The following is a 15,628-nucleotide window of genomic DNA, read 5'->3' as shown; positions in this document are numbered from 1 at the left end:
GTTGAGTTGGATTGGATGACCTGGTTTGCTGGGAAAGACAGGCTTATTAGAAAGGTCAGTAATTTATACTACTACAAAAATTCTTTTGTTCAGCCCAGGAATGACCTAGTTTTGCCTTTTCTTTTATATCTCTATGAAACTCAGAGATGCAGAAAGTAGGGCAGGAGATACTGATTAGACATTTGCCCAAATAATGTGGTCAGTTGCTGTTAGGTTATTAACTGAGTTCTTATTCAAGGAACCAGTTACAAAGCTGTACTGCTGGGGGAGAGAGCCTGTGCACAAGCACAATAATCTGTTAAGAGCAGATATTCCTATGAAAGGAATATCTTACAGTTTGCATTACTTTTCATCTGATATTATTATTATTATTGCTGTGCAGATATCTTAAACTGATTGTTTTGTGATGTTGAATGAATTCATTGTAGCCTGGTATTGAGATTGGTTTTAGACTGTGGAAGTGATAGCAAAGGATGAAAAAATATTTTTCTATAGTTACAGCAAACCAAACCACTCTGTGTGCTTCCACTGCTTATTTTGAAGAAAAACCTCTTTGTTTTCTATGTCTCTTGTCAAAAATATGAAGCTTTAGTATGTCAGTGTAGTCTATTCAAATGGAAAGAACCATTTAGATTTTTTTTTTTTTCCTTTAGAGCCTCATCTTTTTCCAGTGCTGTAGCTGTTCCCCCTGGCAAGTTCCAGCTACATTCAAAATACTCAAATAAGATGGTCTGCTAAGGTTGCCTTGTCTCTTAGGTTTTTACTTATTTATAGGAAAAAAATGTTTAAATGGTATTAGGAAGAAATGTTTAAATGGTATTTAGAAGAAATAATTAGACAGAGAGTACAAAATGTATTTCTTACTGGTGTTTCTTCCCTCCCTGCAACCTGTTTTCATGCTATGGGTCAAGACTTAACAGCTCTCAAGAGCATCTGGCTGAATAGTGGCAGGCTTCTAAATCTCAAATCAAGTGCTCTTCAAAGCACCTTACTTCACTTGAGATAAAAACTTGAGGCAGGTTTTTTTCTATCTGGCCTATTCATCAAGTATAATCTTCTGAATTGTTGACATTTCTAAACACTAAAGGGATTTTAAAGATCTTATTGCTCTAAAGAGACTTACTTGTAGTACAGAATAAAGAAGTGAAATGAAAAAAATACTGACACATGAAAAGTACAAAACTAAATAACTGAATGCTGAAAGCAAATAGCTGTAATTTGACATATAGTTTCTTTACAAAACACATTTTTGATGTAGGAATCTGCTCAAATGTTCAACCCTCCCCCTGACTTTCTGAGAAATAGCAATGTTTATTTTAATCAAAATTAGTCACCCAAGTCTTCATTTAATGTGATACCAGTTTCTGTCATTCATATTTAATATATTTGTTTTCATTTACACTGAGACTTACTGCCTGAAACAGAGTTGTTTAAAAAGATATTAGTGTGACCTGTCTTTTAACCTTTCCCCTTCTCATTTTGTGTTTAAAGTTCCTTTAAAGCATGGGTTTGCCAAAGGGTGGGCAGAATAACCACTTGGTCACAAATGCAATTTTTCTCTCCTTTTGATTATTAATACCAATCACTGAATAAACATATGCCATCATGAATTTTCAAAACATGTTGAGCCAATATTACAGATATTAAATTACACTTCAGGAATTTCTGAAATCTAAAGACTATTTGGAAGTAACACTACAAAAGGCTTTGTTATCCAGAGATTTAAACTGTAGCCCGGTTCACATGGGATTAGTGCTGAAGAGATATTAGAATATGAATTATGTAATGTCTGCATCCTTACCTGGGAGTCACAGGAACTGAACATACTTCAGTGCCAGTTTCAGGGTGAGAAGATAATGATAGCAGAAATACCTTTTTTTTTCTTCTTCTGGCCTGCTTTTTACCTTAGCATGAAGTGTCTCCCACTGGAAAATTTTTTTATGTCTGGAAAAATAAATAGATCATCTGTTTAGCTGCCCTGGTTTGTAAATGTGCAGAGTTTTGTAAACCAGCAATACATTTATCTATCTAAATGAGACTTGCTTTTAACAGAGGTCAGTAGCAGTAGCTTGCACTTACATAGCCCTTTTTCACTTCTCTTGCACTGTTTAAAGTGATTGAATAATTTGTGTTGCTCCACACATAATACCTGTAGCAAAGAAGAGCTTGTCCATGCATGAAAAGCAAAATAAAATAAAAAAAGGATAAGAAGCTCCAGAAAATTAGTCTGCTTCAAAAAGCCATTAAATTGTTGCTATCCCTGAAGCTTTACAAATGTGATAATTGTTGTGTTCTGCTCGTGTAATATGTTCCTGCACCAAGTTGAGGCACTTCCCTGTTGCTGAATCCCTCGTGTGTGGAGGAGGGATGGGTGGGCTCTGGAACAGGGGCAATGAATCTTCCCTGTGGGCAGTGTGTGTGCTCCAGGTCTGAATGCCCAGAAATGCTTCACAGCCCTGCTGGGCTGCCTAGCAATGGAAAGTTTTTAATTCCAGCTGACTTTGAAAAGTAAATACACAGCACAGGGCTGTTCCTGGTATAAAACAATAACACACACACACACACACACACCCAGCTAACATTTGCTTTTTGAGTTGGCAAGCCATCATTGAAATGCTTTTGTAATGGCAGTGTGAGTTACCTGTCTTGGAGCAGAACCTTTCTGTGAAGTGTTGAAATCTATCTGGATGATTTTATCAAGAGGCAGAATACATTTTATCAGTTATTTGGTGTAGTTGCACACCCTCAGTAATGAGTTTTAAAGGAGGGTATTAATGAGTTTTCTGAAATGTGACAGCAGCTGAGACAGAAGCCTGATAAATTACAGTGAACTTCACCAGATAGTTTTGGATGCAAACTCAAATATTTGTTTAGGTTTTCAATTTAGCTGAAATTTTAGAGGGTGGCAGTAACACTGTAATCCTGGAACAGATGCTTCTGCTCTGATTGCTGTCTCTCCCTCCTCCTCACATACACAGCTTTTGTTTGTACACACACAAACAAAGTGCTTTGAACACTTCTCAAGCTTCCCAGCAGAGAAACTCAAGTTGTTGTAGAGCATCATGGGCATCACCAGCAGCTCTGGAACATTTCCAGTGAACCATCTGTGGTGTGATAGGAAATCTGTACTCCATGGCATGTTGCAGTGTCATTCAAAGAAGGAGTAGACACAGTGCAAGCACTGATTCAGTGAGAAGCTTCATAGAATTGTAGGGCTGAATTCCTCCCCTTGACCTTTTAGACTCCAAGTTAAGAATTTGGTTTAAGCTAGTCACTCAGGTTTCCTGAATAAGCAGCAGATATGGACAAGCACTTGCAAGGAGGACTCATCCCACCCTGAGTACATAATGTAGGTTAGACTGTGTGGCTGACTTGCAGACAGCTGCAGTTAGGTTGAATGAATCCGTCAGGGAACAGAATGTGACATTAACATCAGCATCCAGGCTGTCCTGAGAGCCCTGGAGTTACTCAGACTTGCATCACGGGGCCCAGCTCCTCTTACGTAAGCTCAGGGAGGAGATATTCAGCAGAAAGAGCAGATCCACAGGAGAAATGTCCTTGCTTTGGACATGGATGACAACATCAGACTCATGAACTACTGCTTGAATTTACAACAATATATCCCAATCTCAACTGGAAACATGCATAGGTTAATACATCTCTTCCTGGCCTCGTTTAATTTCTTTCCCTATGGCTGTTCTCTTTCACTCACCTTTCTGAACATTATTTTTTCAGTTAGAAGGGGGAAAAAAAATGGTATTTATATGTCATGACTTTTTTTCTTTCTGCTTTGGTATTTTGTCTTTTGTCTTCTGTAATGGTTTCGAAATCAAAACCAGTGAGAGACTACAAGTCAGAAGTACAATTTAAAAGGGAAAAAAGGAAAAATATATGCAATAGTACAAAAGAAAAACCACTGACAGTCAGAATACAGCCTGACACCATGCTAGTTGGGGTGGTTGTAGCAGTCCAGATGAAGTGCTCTTGTTGAAGCAGTGATCCTGTAGAAAGGTCTGGTAGCTCTTGTCCTCTGGAATCCAGTGGAAAAGGGCAGCTTTGGTGTCCAAAATCTCAGTTTTTATCTGGGTAGGAAAGGCTTGGCTCCTCCCCTGGCTGGAGCATCTCCCAGTGGGATGATGGAATTTTATCAGTCATGCCCTGGGACTCACTGGCCATTAACAGGAGATATCTCCTGGAGGGAGGATGGGCTGTGGGAAGATAAAGATGATTGCCCAGCTGGTTTAAAGATGGCCCATTAGCAGAGGATATCTCCCACAGAGATCAGGGTCACTGCCCCACCTGGTTTAACAGATGGGGACAGAATACAGACTTTTGGGCACATCTTGACATTGTAGCCTAGGACACCTTTATACCCATTTTGTGTGTTCAGACCATAAACTGTACAAGAGAGAGACTCTTCTTTCAATTTGTGCCTGATAAGAGCTGTATCAGTGTTACTGTACTGTGCTATGCAAGTATTTAGTGCAGTTCTGCTTGTAAGATTACCACGGGTTTCTCTGAATTTTGGATCAGACAGGTTGAACACCTGCAGTCCTTGGGCAGCCTGTAACCATTACTGATGGATCCAGCCCTTTTTATAAGACAGGGATTATTCTTTATTGTCCAGAGACTACAGCTAGAATGTAAAGATGGTCTGTTTCTTGGAAATGTGATTAAGGGCATCTCATGGTGCCAAACACTGGGAATTCTCAGGTGTCAGAGAAGGCAAATCTTCCTGGTATTTTTACCTTTCACTTGAGTCCCTTCACATGTAACAAATCCACATGTTGGAATTTTTCTTTGGAATGAATTTGTCTGGGCGATTGTCTGTACTTTCCTTTCCTGTCCCTGAAAATAACAACTGGAGCTGCACATCCATAAACCCACCCATCTCTGCTCAGTCTGGAATGGAACTTCTTCAGCCCCCCAAAATACCCCAGGGGTGCATTTTACACAAGCATGTACAGAATTGAATTGGTACAAGCAAGTATCTCTGAGCAACAGCCAGTGTTATAAAACTAAGTTGTAAATTCAGACTCAGGAATCCAGATTTCTGGTCAGAAAACAGAAACAGTACCATGTGGCACATCCAAACAAATCAGCAGCATTCAAATTGAATTCTCCTGGACATTATAATGTCCCTGCTGTAAAGCAGACACATTGAAAAGCACAGTGTTCTGAGAGGTAAAATGAATTTTTGCAAAATGTATCATAAAAGGAAGTAGGTTTAAATGGTTCTTAATTTTGCCACGTGTCCTTAAAAATGCTGTTTAAATAATCTGTTTGTTCTGTTGGAAACCCACAATAAAACATCACTGTTCTGTAAATGAAGTGAAAGTGAGAATTGCCCTGGTTTTGTTTTATATACTTTAATGGCAGAAAATAAGAGTTTTAGAATTGTGTTCAAATACTCACAGTAGTATTATCTATCCTTTAGCAGACAGACTTGTATAGGTAGAAGTTTATTTCTCAGTTATTCTTACTGGAAGCCTTCTCCCAACACCTGGTGTTAACAATAGTTAACATCATGATGTTTGGGTTGTGCTTCAACTTTAAAAAAAAAATAGGATGTGCATATGATAAATGTAGTCATTTTAACATGAGTTGATATAGTTGTGGTTTCTTATAAAGCCAGTCACAGTTACCTGAAATGTAGAAAATTTTAGCACACTCTTTTTAAAAGTCAAGTCTTTTGTTCCTTATGACCAGTTTAGAAAATGTGTCTGTTCCTGTGATCTAAAAATGGTGATGTAGTGTTGATGAATATAGCAGAACAAGGAGAAACTGAGTTCATGTCCATTATACAGAAAAAGAGTTGCCAACTGTTTTATCACCTGAATTTGTTGAAGCACTGAGCCAATTGTAACATGAACAGGAACATAAAAGGTTCGTAGTGAATGGTGGAAGAAGAGTTTGTGTAAGACTGAAATGCAGCTATGAGAGAATAGTTTGGCTCCATTCTCTCCACGAGATAAATATTGTCCCTTGTGAGACACCATCATTATTTGTGAACCAAATTTCACAACAACCAGATGATTTCTGCCTGACACAGGTCAAGGCCAGTTGGAATGACTTTTCTGTTCCTTGCTGAGAGAGCTAATAATGTCTTCAGTGGCCAAATGCTTATTGTTTAGTCATTGAGAAGTGAATTTCTATTAACTCAGAAGTTTTATTGCTGTGTGACAGTAATAAAATTTTTGTCTATTTTGATATTTTGGTACGTGAGTAATTAAAAAGTTATGTCAATTTAAGTGATATGTTATTCCAGTAGACTGCAAATCCTGTAAAAGAGAATTAATTTCATCAGAATACAGATACCTGGTTCCCCTCAACTGGTGAGCTTGGCAAGAGAAGAAGCCAAAACTTGTAATAACCTCCATGTCAAATATTTGAGAAAAATTTTTCTCCCTAGAAGAAATCTAGTTTTGTACCTGCACATCTTTGTGTTTATAGTAATCCCAAAGATAGAAATTACTACTGTTAATTAAAAGTTAGGTGATAATAAAAAGAAATAAAGGGGGAAACATCATTCAAGTGGTAGACTGGGCCTTTCTGACAGTCTGTTCCCACTCTGTCTTGGGTTTATGGAATGGGGAGAGTTCTGCTTCAAAGGGAAGTAAGTAGGATGTAAAGCTCCCCAGCTAAGAGTTTGCATCTTTCATTTTCCCAGCATTCCTAAAATTCTTCTCCCCACCCCCCTCTTCCCCCTAAACCAAATCCCTTCGGCTTTGGTGACTTCAGTCTTCATGGAGTTGTAGCAAATGGAAGTAGAAGGGATCTAGAGAGGTCATTAACCCATCTCCCTGCCCCAAGGCAGGGCTGCAACCACAGTAGACTAATAAGCTCTTTTTTTAAATTTTTTTTTTTTTTTTTTTTTTTTTTGGGTCAGAGATCCAAATAATAAAATGTAGAGATTTTTGGGAAGGTTGGGCCCAGTTGTTGAAGCTTCATGTAACTGTTAACAGAGTCACAAGGTTGACTTCAGTGAAATTACTTCATTATTAATCAAATTAAGAGCAAACTATCATCTCATTTTTAATGATGTTCAGTGATTTTGCAGCACTCATGTTATTATGGATTTTTTGCTACAGTATTGCACTTAAAATAGGTATGAAAATATAATAATGATTTTGGAGTCATATACAGAATTACTTTGGGTTTAGATTTGTGCCAATATACATATATCTGCTTATCACATCGTTGCTAAAAATGTTGTTGTATTCTTTATTGCTTAAAGCATTTTACAGAATATGTGATTTTTGTAGCCCTCTCTGAAACAATCCCCTTGATATAGTAAGAAACACTGGCAAAAGCACTTGCTAGTATTTTTGTAGAGTAGGATTTTAAAATAAATTGACCCCAACCAAATGTAGCAGTTCCTGGAATAGCCATGATGTGGATCTTTACATCCCAGAAAACCATCAGAGAATATTTGGTGCTCTGTGCTGGGACTGGACTCACTGATGGCTCTGTATCCCTTCTGAGCTGTCCTTTTACATAATCTCATCTTCCACCTCTGCCTTTTTTTTTTTTTTTTTTTTTTTTTTTTCCCTTGAGAACAAATAAAGTAATTAGAAGTTTTCTTCAGGCAGAGGGAGGAGCAGACACAAAGTATGTAATAAGTTTTGTCTAAACTGTTTTCCTTTCGTAATGCATGCCCTAAAGCTGTGTGCTTAGCTGGGTTCAGTGTAATTGTTCCTACCCTGCAAAGCCTTCCTGCTGCCCAAAACACAGCACCTTCCCCAGCCATGCCCTGTCCATTATATCCTCCTTCCAGAGCCAGCTGTTGCTTCAGCCAGTGAGTGAAAATTAAGTCTGATTCTGAAGATCCTGAGTTTAAACCTCCCTGACATCCTCCATTGGGTGAAAACATTGTGTGATTGTGTAATTAAACTCACTGTAATAATGCAGATACACAATTAACTTTGCACAAAGGAAGTTTGCTCCAGCATTCCCCAGTTTTTTACTGATAAACTTTACCTTCCTTTGATAGATTTTTAAGAAGTTATCCCAAGGAGGGTGATTATAGGATCCTATTTTCACTTGCATGTTTACTTTTATCACATTATGACCATCTTGCCTTAAAATACTGTTGCCCTGCCAGCTTGCTCTTGGCTACAGAAAGTTTTGTGGTTTTGGAATATTTTAGTGACAATGTTAAATTATTTTAAATAATTTTTATGTCTAGCATTTATGCCAGGGATGGGTTTTTGCTGTGCATTCAGCTGGACTCTTCTCCAGGCATTAATCTGCTTTTTAGGACCAGGGGAGCCACTGCCTGTGCCCACAGTTTGAGCAAACCAGGGATGAGGAGCACAAGACACAAGGAAGATGCTGAATTTGAGCCTAGGCTTTGAGCAGGAGGTGGGAACAGAGGCAGGAGAAATTGTCAGGAGCAAGGATGAAGAGCTGGGATGCAGAAAGCTGAGGCTGGGCACTGCAGATAACCAGAGAAAAGACATCTTTGCCATTAAAAGTTGTGGGATGGAAGGCCTGGACAAGGATTTGGATTGCCAATGTGAGCAAAATCATCCTGGTTCTTACCAGAGATCAGAGAAAGAGAGCTTGAAAGGGATGGAGGTCAGAGCCTCAGAACCAGCAGACAAGTCTGTCCACAGAAAACATTTTATGCTTAACTGGGACTTCAAATTTGATTTAAAAACCTCTGTGGTCAGCAGATGTCTGTGAAAATGTCTGCTCTGTGGTGCTGGTGTTCCAGGAGGATCACAGCCTGTTCATGCCATCACTTGCTGCCTTAGTCCCAGTGACCACAATGTCACTCTTGGTGCCAAAAATAAAGGCCAGTTGCTTAACCTGTAGATGTCTGTATAATGACATGCAGTGAATTTCCTCTTTGTTTGTGCCTGAAGATTTAGAATATTTTAAAACTGTGTTAAAATATTTATTAAGATTAGTATTTTCAGCCCAGTATATGGACACATAGAAAATTTCTCCACTAAGAAAAATGTAAGGAATGATATTTTTAAAAACCTGTGCAGGCTTTGTTCACAGGGAACCTGTGTGTGTCCAGTGATTCAGATTTAATGACTGGACAATATAAACTTCTGTGTGATCATGTTGCTTCAACACAGCATTTTTGTTTCAATACTCTTATTTTGTGTCTCTTTCTGAGTGCCTGACTTGGGGCTTCTTAAAAAAATACTAAGCACTCAGCTGGAAATGAAGTTGGCATTTTAACATGTGAAATTCTGTAAAGTGCTAAACATTCTGGAAAAGCAAGTCCTAAGTGCCTCAGATTCTGTTTCTGAATTTAGTAAATACCTTTTGCTGTGTGTTTTATTTGTGTGCCTCAATTCCCTGTGTCTAAAATGGAGGTAACTTTGCTGCCTTCTCTCACAAGAGTATTAGGAAAATAACACAGTTGGCATTTGTAAAGCATTCAAGTGCTATATACTGACATGTGCTATTGAAAAGCCATTCTGCCTTCAGAACAAGGTTTGAATAGTGTACAATAAATATGTCAGAAAAGTTCAGAGTAAACAGTGACAGGAAAATAAAATACTGAATAGCCAGTCACTAAAGGAGTAGCCAGTCACTAAATGAGCACTGTGCATCCTCTTCTCTGAAGAAGATGAGGAAGGAGATTTATGCCTGTATAATGAAATTCTGTATCATAACAAATACATCTGTAAAACCTAACTCACTGCCAACATCCAATCTGAGGTTCTTTAATTTTTTGCTTTTCTTATCTAATTCTTGGCAAATTTTTAGACATTTTTTTATTTTCTGTTTAGAATAAATATTAACAAACGGAGCACGGCATTGACATAATTTTTTTGGTTGTTTTCTGATTTATGTGGTCATATGTGAACATACTTTATGCCTTTCTTTCCCTTGGAGAAAATAACAACAGAGTTCTTCTCCCAGTGCTGCCCACAGCCAGGAGTGACCAGTGGTAGGAAGTTTTTGGGAACATCTCTCAGGTTACACCAAATCTCAGAACCAGCAAGGAATTCAACAGTCAGCTCATTGCAAATTCAGAGATTTCCTATGCTTTTAAATTGAGTTCTAATGATACAGAAGTTCCAAAAGTATTGGAGAAAAGGAAGATATGTTTACATGTGATAAAAGCAAAAATGTAGCAATAGCTGAGAATGAGGATAGTCCACCCAGCCTCCTAATTCAGTTTTGCAGCCACTGCTGCTCTCCTGTTCCCTTCAGAAGCATGTGCATTTTAAAAGAACCACCCAGTTTAGCCTTTGCCTGCTAAATCTTTCAAGAAATATGCTTCTTCCATGATACCAGTTTCATAAATTATTGCACTGTGCAGAGGATGCTCAGCCAGCTTCCAGTGCCTCACTGTGTCCAAAAGCAATCCAGTAATTAAGGAAGTAAAGCCTCAGTTTTACATTAATTTTCACCTTACTTTGCAAAAGCTGAATGGTAATGTCATGTCTTTTATATATCTCCAATGTAAAGGATCCTCAGAGGGAGGGTGGAAATATTTTTGTCATAGTTGAAAAATAAGGTTTATTGTGCAAGGGCCATGTGCTTGTGGGCAGCCATGTAACCTCTGTCTCTGTTTCTCCATAAACTGGATTTAATGTTCCTACAACTCACTGGGGAGGGCAGGCTTTGATTAACATATATGATTGCCTTATACAAATTCAGCTACTGTCACTGCTTGGTTTTATTAGCCACTATCAATAGAATATGGAGAGGAAACATGTAGCAGAATAGTGTGCAACCAGGGTGAGCCCTTTTCATATTTTGACCATCATATCATTTATTTTCAGACTCTTTCCACCACGTGTGCATATTTAAAATAAAACTATACTTACACTGCAGTGCTATAGAAATCAAATAATTTGGCATGAAGACGAAAAAAGGGAAAATAAGGGAAAATACCCTTAGATGTAATGAAATACCTTGAGCAAATGGATATTTTGTTTAGAAAATGTTCATGAGGAAAAGAATCAATTCAAATTTATAGAATCCAATGTATTGAAAACACCAGGTCAGCCTAGAGGAGTGTCTGGGAGATGTTTTATTTGTGTGAGTAAACACGGATCACTCAGGGATGCAGTTTTGCTGCACAAAATGAATTCTACTGCTTTTTTTTTTTTTCCCCCTCTCTCTCTCTCTTTCTTCCCTCTCTCTGCCTGCTGAAAATCTCCTGCCACAGCGGCTGCACTTGCCTCCAGACTTGTCAGACACGGTGAGCCGCGCGAGCAAACAGGATCTGGCAGGATCCGCCAAACTGCTGAGCTCAGGATGCGGCGCCGTGGCCACGGGCAACCAGCACCTGGACTTCTAGAGCCTCCTCCTTAGCAGCTCCATCACATCCATCTGACACTTCATTAGGAGTGCTAATGACTTCTAGAAATATTTTTCTTAATGGTTTCACCCAGCAGTCTTTAAAAATGCGTGTTGTCATATGATGCCTTCCTTTTTTTTTTTTTTTTTTTTTTTTCCCCTTCTTTTTCTTTTGTTTGGATTTTGCTTTTCCTCAAAGCTTCTGTTCTGTTGGGTCCTGCCATTGTTCTGCTCCATTGGAAACAGGTAGTATCTTGTTCCTTTCCTTAAAATACAAGAATTGCAATCACCCTTCTATTTCTATTTTTTTTTTTTACATTAAAAATAAAGGAATATTTTTCCCAAAATAATTTTTTTTCCCAAAATAATTTTTTCCCAAAATAATTTTTCCCAAAATATTTTTCCCCAAAATAATTTTTTCCCAAAATAATTTTTTCCCAAAATAATTTTTTCCCAAAAATAATTTTTATATACTTGCATATAATATTTTGTATGAATAATGGGTTTGTTGAAATAAAGGAATGGAACTAAGCAATTTGTTGTCGTGTGTTATTCAAACAGCAAGCTACACACTTTTAAAAATATTCATTTATATAAGTGAAATACCATTCTTAAATCTCAGGAAATCTCTATTTTATTAAATATCTAAAAATAAATTTATAATATATAAGTTAGTTTCTATTCTAATATGCCAGTAATTGAGGGTGGGGTGGGGATAAATCAGAATATATTATAGATAATTACTTTGCCTTATGGCTTACTACATGCATTAAAATGCACTTGAATGAAATTTCCTAACCAGAGAGGAAAGAATTGATTTCCTTATGCAGTTCAAAACAGTAATCCTAAACAATTGAAGTCAGCACTATGAAATTATGTCAACAGGCATAATTCAAGATTGAAATTCAAACCGACAGCTACATTAATGCTGGGAAACCAGAAGAGTGCATTTGAGCTGGGGGAAGGATCTCACAGCAAGCTGGTCTAAAGCAGGGCAGAATACACAAGTAATTCAGGCTTTTGTACCCTCAGATATCCAATTTGTGAACTTAGAACTGTTCTGTGTGTACCCCTGTGTCTCTCTCATCAAACAAAGGAAATGTGAAGCAAAGCTGACCTGGGAATTAAAGTGGTTTGCATTCTTTCTTCTGAGGCTGACTTCCATTTTGAAAGGTAATATCTTCTTCTCTGCAGAACTTCCAAGCCACCCAGCTGTAAGATTGCATTACAGTTTCAAAATTTAGTCTTTATAATAGTGTATTACATGGCTGGAGTGAAATTGAGTCTTCAAAGAACGTGTTAATAGGATGCAATAATGGTAACATATTTTGATGGGTTTGGAACGAAGACTTGGGGAAGTGGTTTGCTTTTTTTTTTTTTTCCCTGCAATCCAGGTTCTACTTTATTTTTTTTTTCTTGACAACGCTGTGTAAAACAAAGACATAGCTTTTAAAACTGTCTAACTAATATGATGAATGTCAATCACTTAAAAAACTCCACTGTAGCATAAACACATACTGTATACAGCTTTTATTCTGAATTAGAATAATTGAATCAATGACAGTGATTTGCCAGGATGTCAAATCTATCCATCATATCCTGTCACTACCAGTTTATTTTTTGTGAACAAAATCAAAAAGACTACTATTTTGTCATCAGCTATTTCATTAGTAGTAACAATCAGGTTTTCTCTTCTATATTTTTTAGATATGCCTGTTATATTTTTTATTTCTAAAGACACAAATCCTTTTAAAATCTTTTCAAAATAAAGTTTCAGAACTGAACTGTCAGTTTAGTGAAGAAAAAAGACATCTACTTTCCTATGCCAACATATTTAAAATATTATCATTGATGTCTCAAACATTTTTTTCTCTTTTTGTATTATGTGTAACACTGAATGGAAGTTCTCATCAGATACATAATTGTGCCTTTTGAGAGCGTGAAATAATTTAAATACTTAGGATAAAGTGATTTTTAACAAAGGTGAAATTTTACACAGCATGTCTTTTTCATGTAAATAACACAAAACACAGCATTTCTTTGTGCAATATACATTTAAATAGGTCATTGACTTAACATACAGAGGAGGAAATATCATGGAAGTCACAGTCCCATTTCTGGTGGAGATTTTACCTGGAAATTGTGAGTGAGCAGCGTGCATCTGTCTATATGAGTGCCCTGTGCATTCCCTTCACAAAACTTCAGCAGGCTAATATCAAAGCTGACAAACATTTTGAGTAATAAAAGGAACTCCTCCTACAAATCTGCATTAGTTTGGGGTTGTTTTTTTTCCAAGTCACTAAATGTGCTTTGTGAAGCAAGTGTTGGAGAATGCAGATGGAACAGTGGTGTTTATCTAAGGTGAAGATGGAGCAAAATTTCTCTTCTTTTCTTCCAATATCAGTTACAGCTGCATGTGACAGTGATTTGGCTGATGGGTGAGACAGAGCTTTGGATGTGCTGATAGCAGGGAGAGAGAGGGTAGATAAAGTGTGGATAAAATATAGATTTCAGTCCTTGCACCCACAGCAGGCTTGAGGGAATCCAGAGAAATGTTTACCTTGTGATTTTCTGTGCCTTTTCCCCACAACCACCCTGTGCCTGTCAAGCTCCTGTGTACAAAATCTCCTTTTTCAGTTCTGTCTTCCCTTGACTTCAAGGCAAATATTTAACTAAGGGGAGCAGCTGAGGTAATCTAAGAATGGGCACAGCCTCTCTTGACAGGCAGTGTGCTACCAGCTCCTTTTGGCATCTCCAGAAGCCCCTTGCTGGCTTGGATGGAAACTCTGTGCCATCCTCACTCCTGCTCTGAGATTGCAGAATGAGAGGGTTTTGTTTATTGCCTTTTTTTTTTTTTTTTTCCCAAGCAGAACTTCCTACCTTTTAGCAGGCTACAAACTGAAACCACCAAACTCAGCAGGGAAACAATAGATTCATCCCAGTGAAGACATTCCCAATTCAGCACAAGAACCTGATCTTTACAGAAATTGTGACACCCAGTCAAGAAAGCAGTAATGAAATTTAAAACGTTGTGCCTTTAATATGTCAAATAAGAATTCTTTAGATAATTTCTGTTGTGTTGAGGTTTTCAAAATATAAGTATTTGGAACATGAGAAGAATATTATCGTAGATAAGTCTTTTTCTCTGTTTGTAAATACATTTCAAAAGCAATTTCCAGGGTGCAGCTGAATTCAATTTTCTGTAACAGTAGCTCCAAGCATCTGGAAATGGGCATTCAGCCACTCCAGATTTGATATCTGTGGTAGTACACAACTGGTTTAATATTTAAATTTAATAGTAAGTAGTGATGCTGTTCCAAACACAGCTTTTGTGAAAGTGAAAAAAACCTAGCTTAAAATAATCTTTTACCATGCCAGTATTGGAAGGTGAGCTGCTAATCAAGTTTCTCTGAAACCACAACACATCCCATTAAAAATGTGGCTGTACTGCAAGAACTAAACTCAAACACACACACTCACATGTATTAAACAAGTATTTCTCCAGGATCATATATTAGGAATTTAAAGTGTTCTTCTTCTTTTGCCTGTGCTGGAGAAACATCATAACTACAGAGCACAACAGAAATAGGAAAGATGCTTTCATGCTTTTAAAAGATTGTGGATTTTTTAAGTTATCAGGCACATCAAACTAATTTACAGACCTCTGTTCATTTTAAAACAAAGACACCTTTTGTGTTTTCAGCATTTTATTGCATGAGGATTTTCTGGACCTGCAGAACTTAATCTGAAAAATCTTCCAGAGAAGTCAGTGATGGTTTAGACCAGGAGCAACCTGGTAGGGTAAGGTCCAGAGGATCTTTTACAATTTAGCAGATCTAGAGAATCTTTACCTGCATATTCCTATATATATTCCAAAAATGTATTTTGATGTCTTCTGGAACTGAAGATAAATGTAAAACCCAAAATATAGCAAGAATATTTTCTGAGTGTTCATACCCTCAGAATGTTCTCAGCCCTTAGTCAGAGGTATTCTCTTAAAAGTCTAGAAATGGGTGAATTTTGGTGCACTTTCAGATACTTCTTTTGAAGTCAAATTGAAGCAGATGCACTAAAGAAAGCTCTTGCTGGAATTTCGCTTAGGGAAGAACAGAAAGGATGAAGATCTAGATATGAAATCAAGCAGTTTTCAGTGCCTATATTTTGAGATAGTTTATTGTCTGGAGAAAGCTGTAAACCTGTTTAAAATATATTGCTGGTGTGAAAATTTTCAGCAGTTCTCAGAATGCATTTATTTAATGCAAAATAAGTCTGAGCTTCTGCTCATAGGCCAGGATTTTTGGGCAGGGCATCATTCTTGGCCTGGAACTTGCTTGACTACAGAACAAATTTG

General features: G+C 37.5%; 1 protein-coding gene across 1 annotated transcript in view; it reads left to right on the top strand.

The window, feature by feature from the left end:
• Positions 1-11,801, top strand: part of ELP4 (elongator acetyltransferase complex subunit 4) — a 127,410-nt gene extending 115,609 nt beyond the window's left edge. The window contains exon 10 of the mRNA XM_056493594.1: positions 11,147-11,801. Coding sequence (XP_056349569.1) covers positions 11,147-11,278 — 132 coding nt within the window. The 3' untranslated portion in view covers positions 11,279-11,801. The remainder of the gene's footprint in view (positions 1-11,146) is intronic.
• The last annotated feature ends 3,827 nt before the right edge of the window (positions 11,802-15,628 follow it).

Source organism: Oenanthe melanoleuca, chromosome 5, assembly GCF_029582105.1.
Source record: "Oenanthe melanoleuca isolate GR-GAL-2019-014 chromosome 5, OMel1.0, whole genome shotgun sequence".
NCBI classification, from domain to species: domain Eukaryota; kingdom Metazoa; phylum Chordata; class Aves; order Passeriformes; family Muscicapidae; genus Oenanthe; species Oenanthe melanoleuca.
Note: the sequence above shows the minus strand (reverse complement) of the source record. Positions and strands in the feature narration are given on the sequence as shown.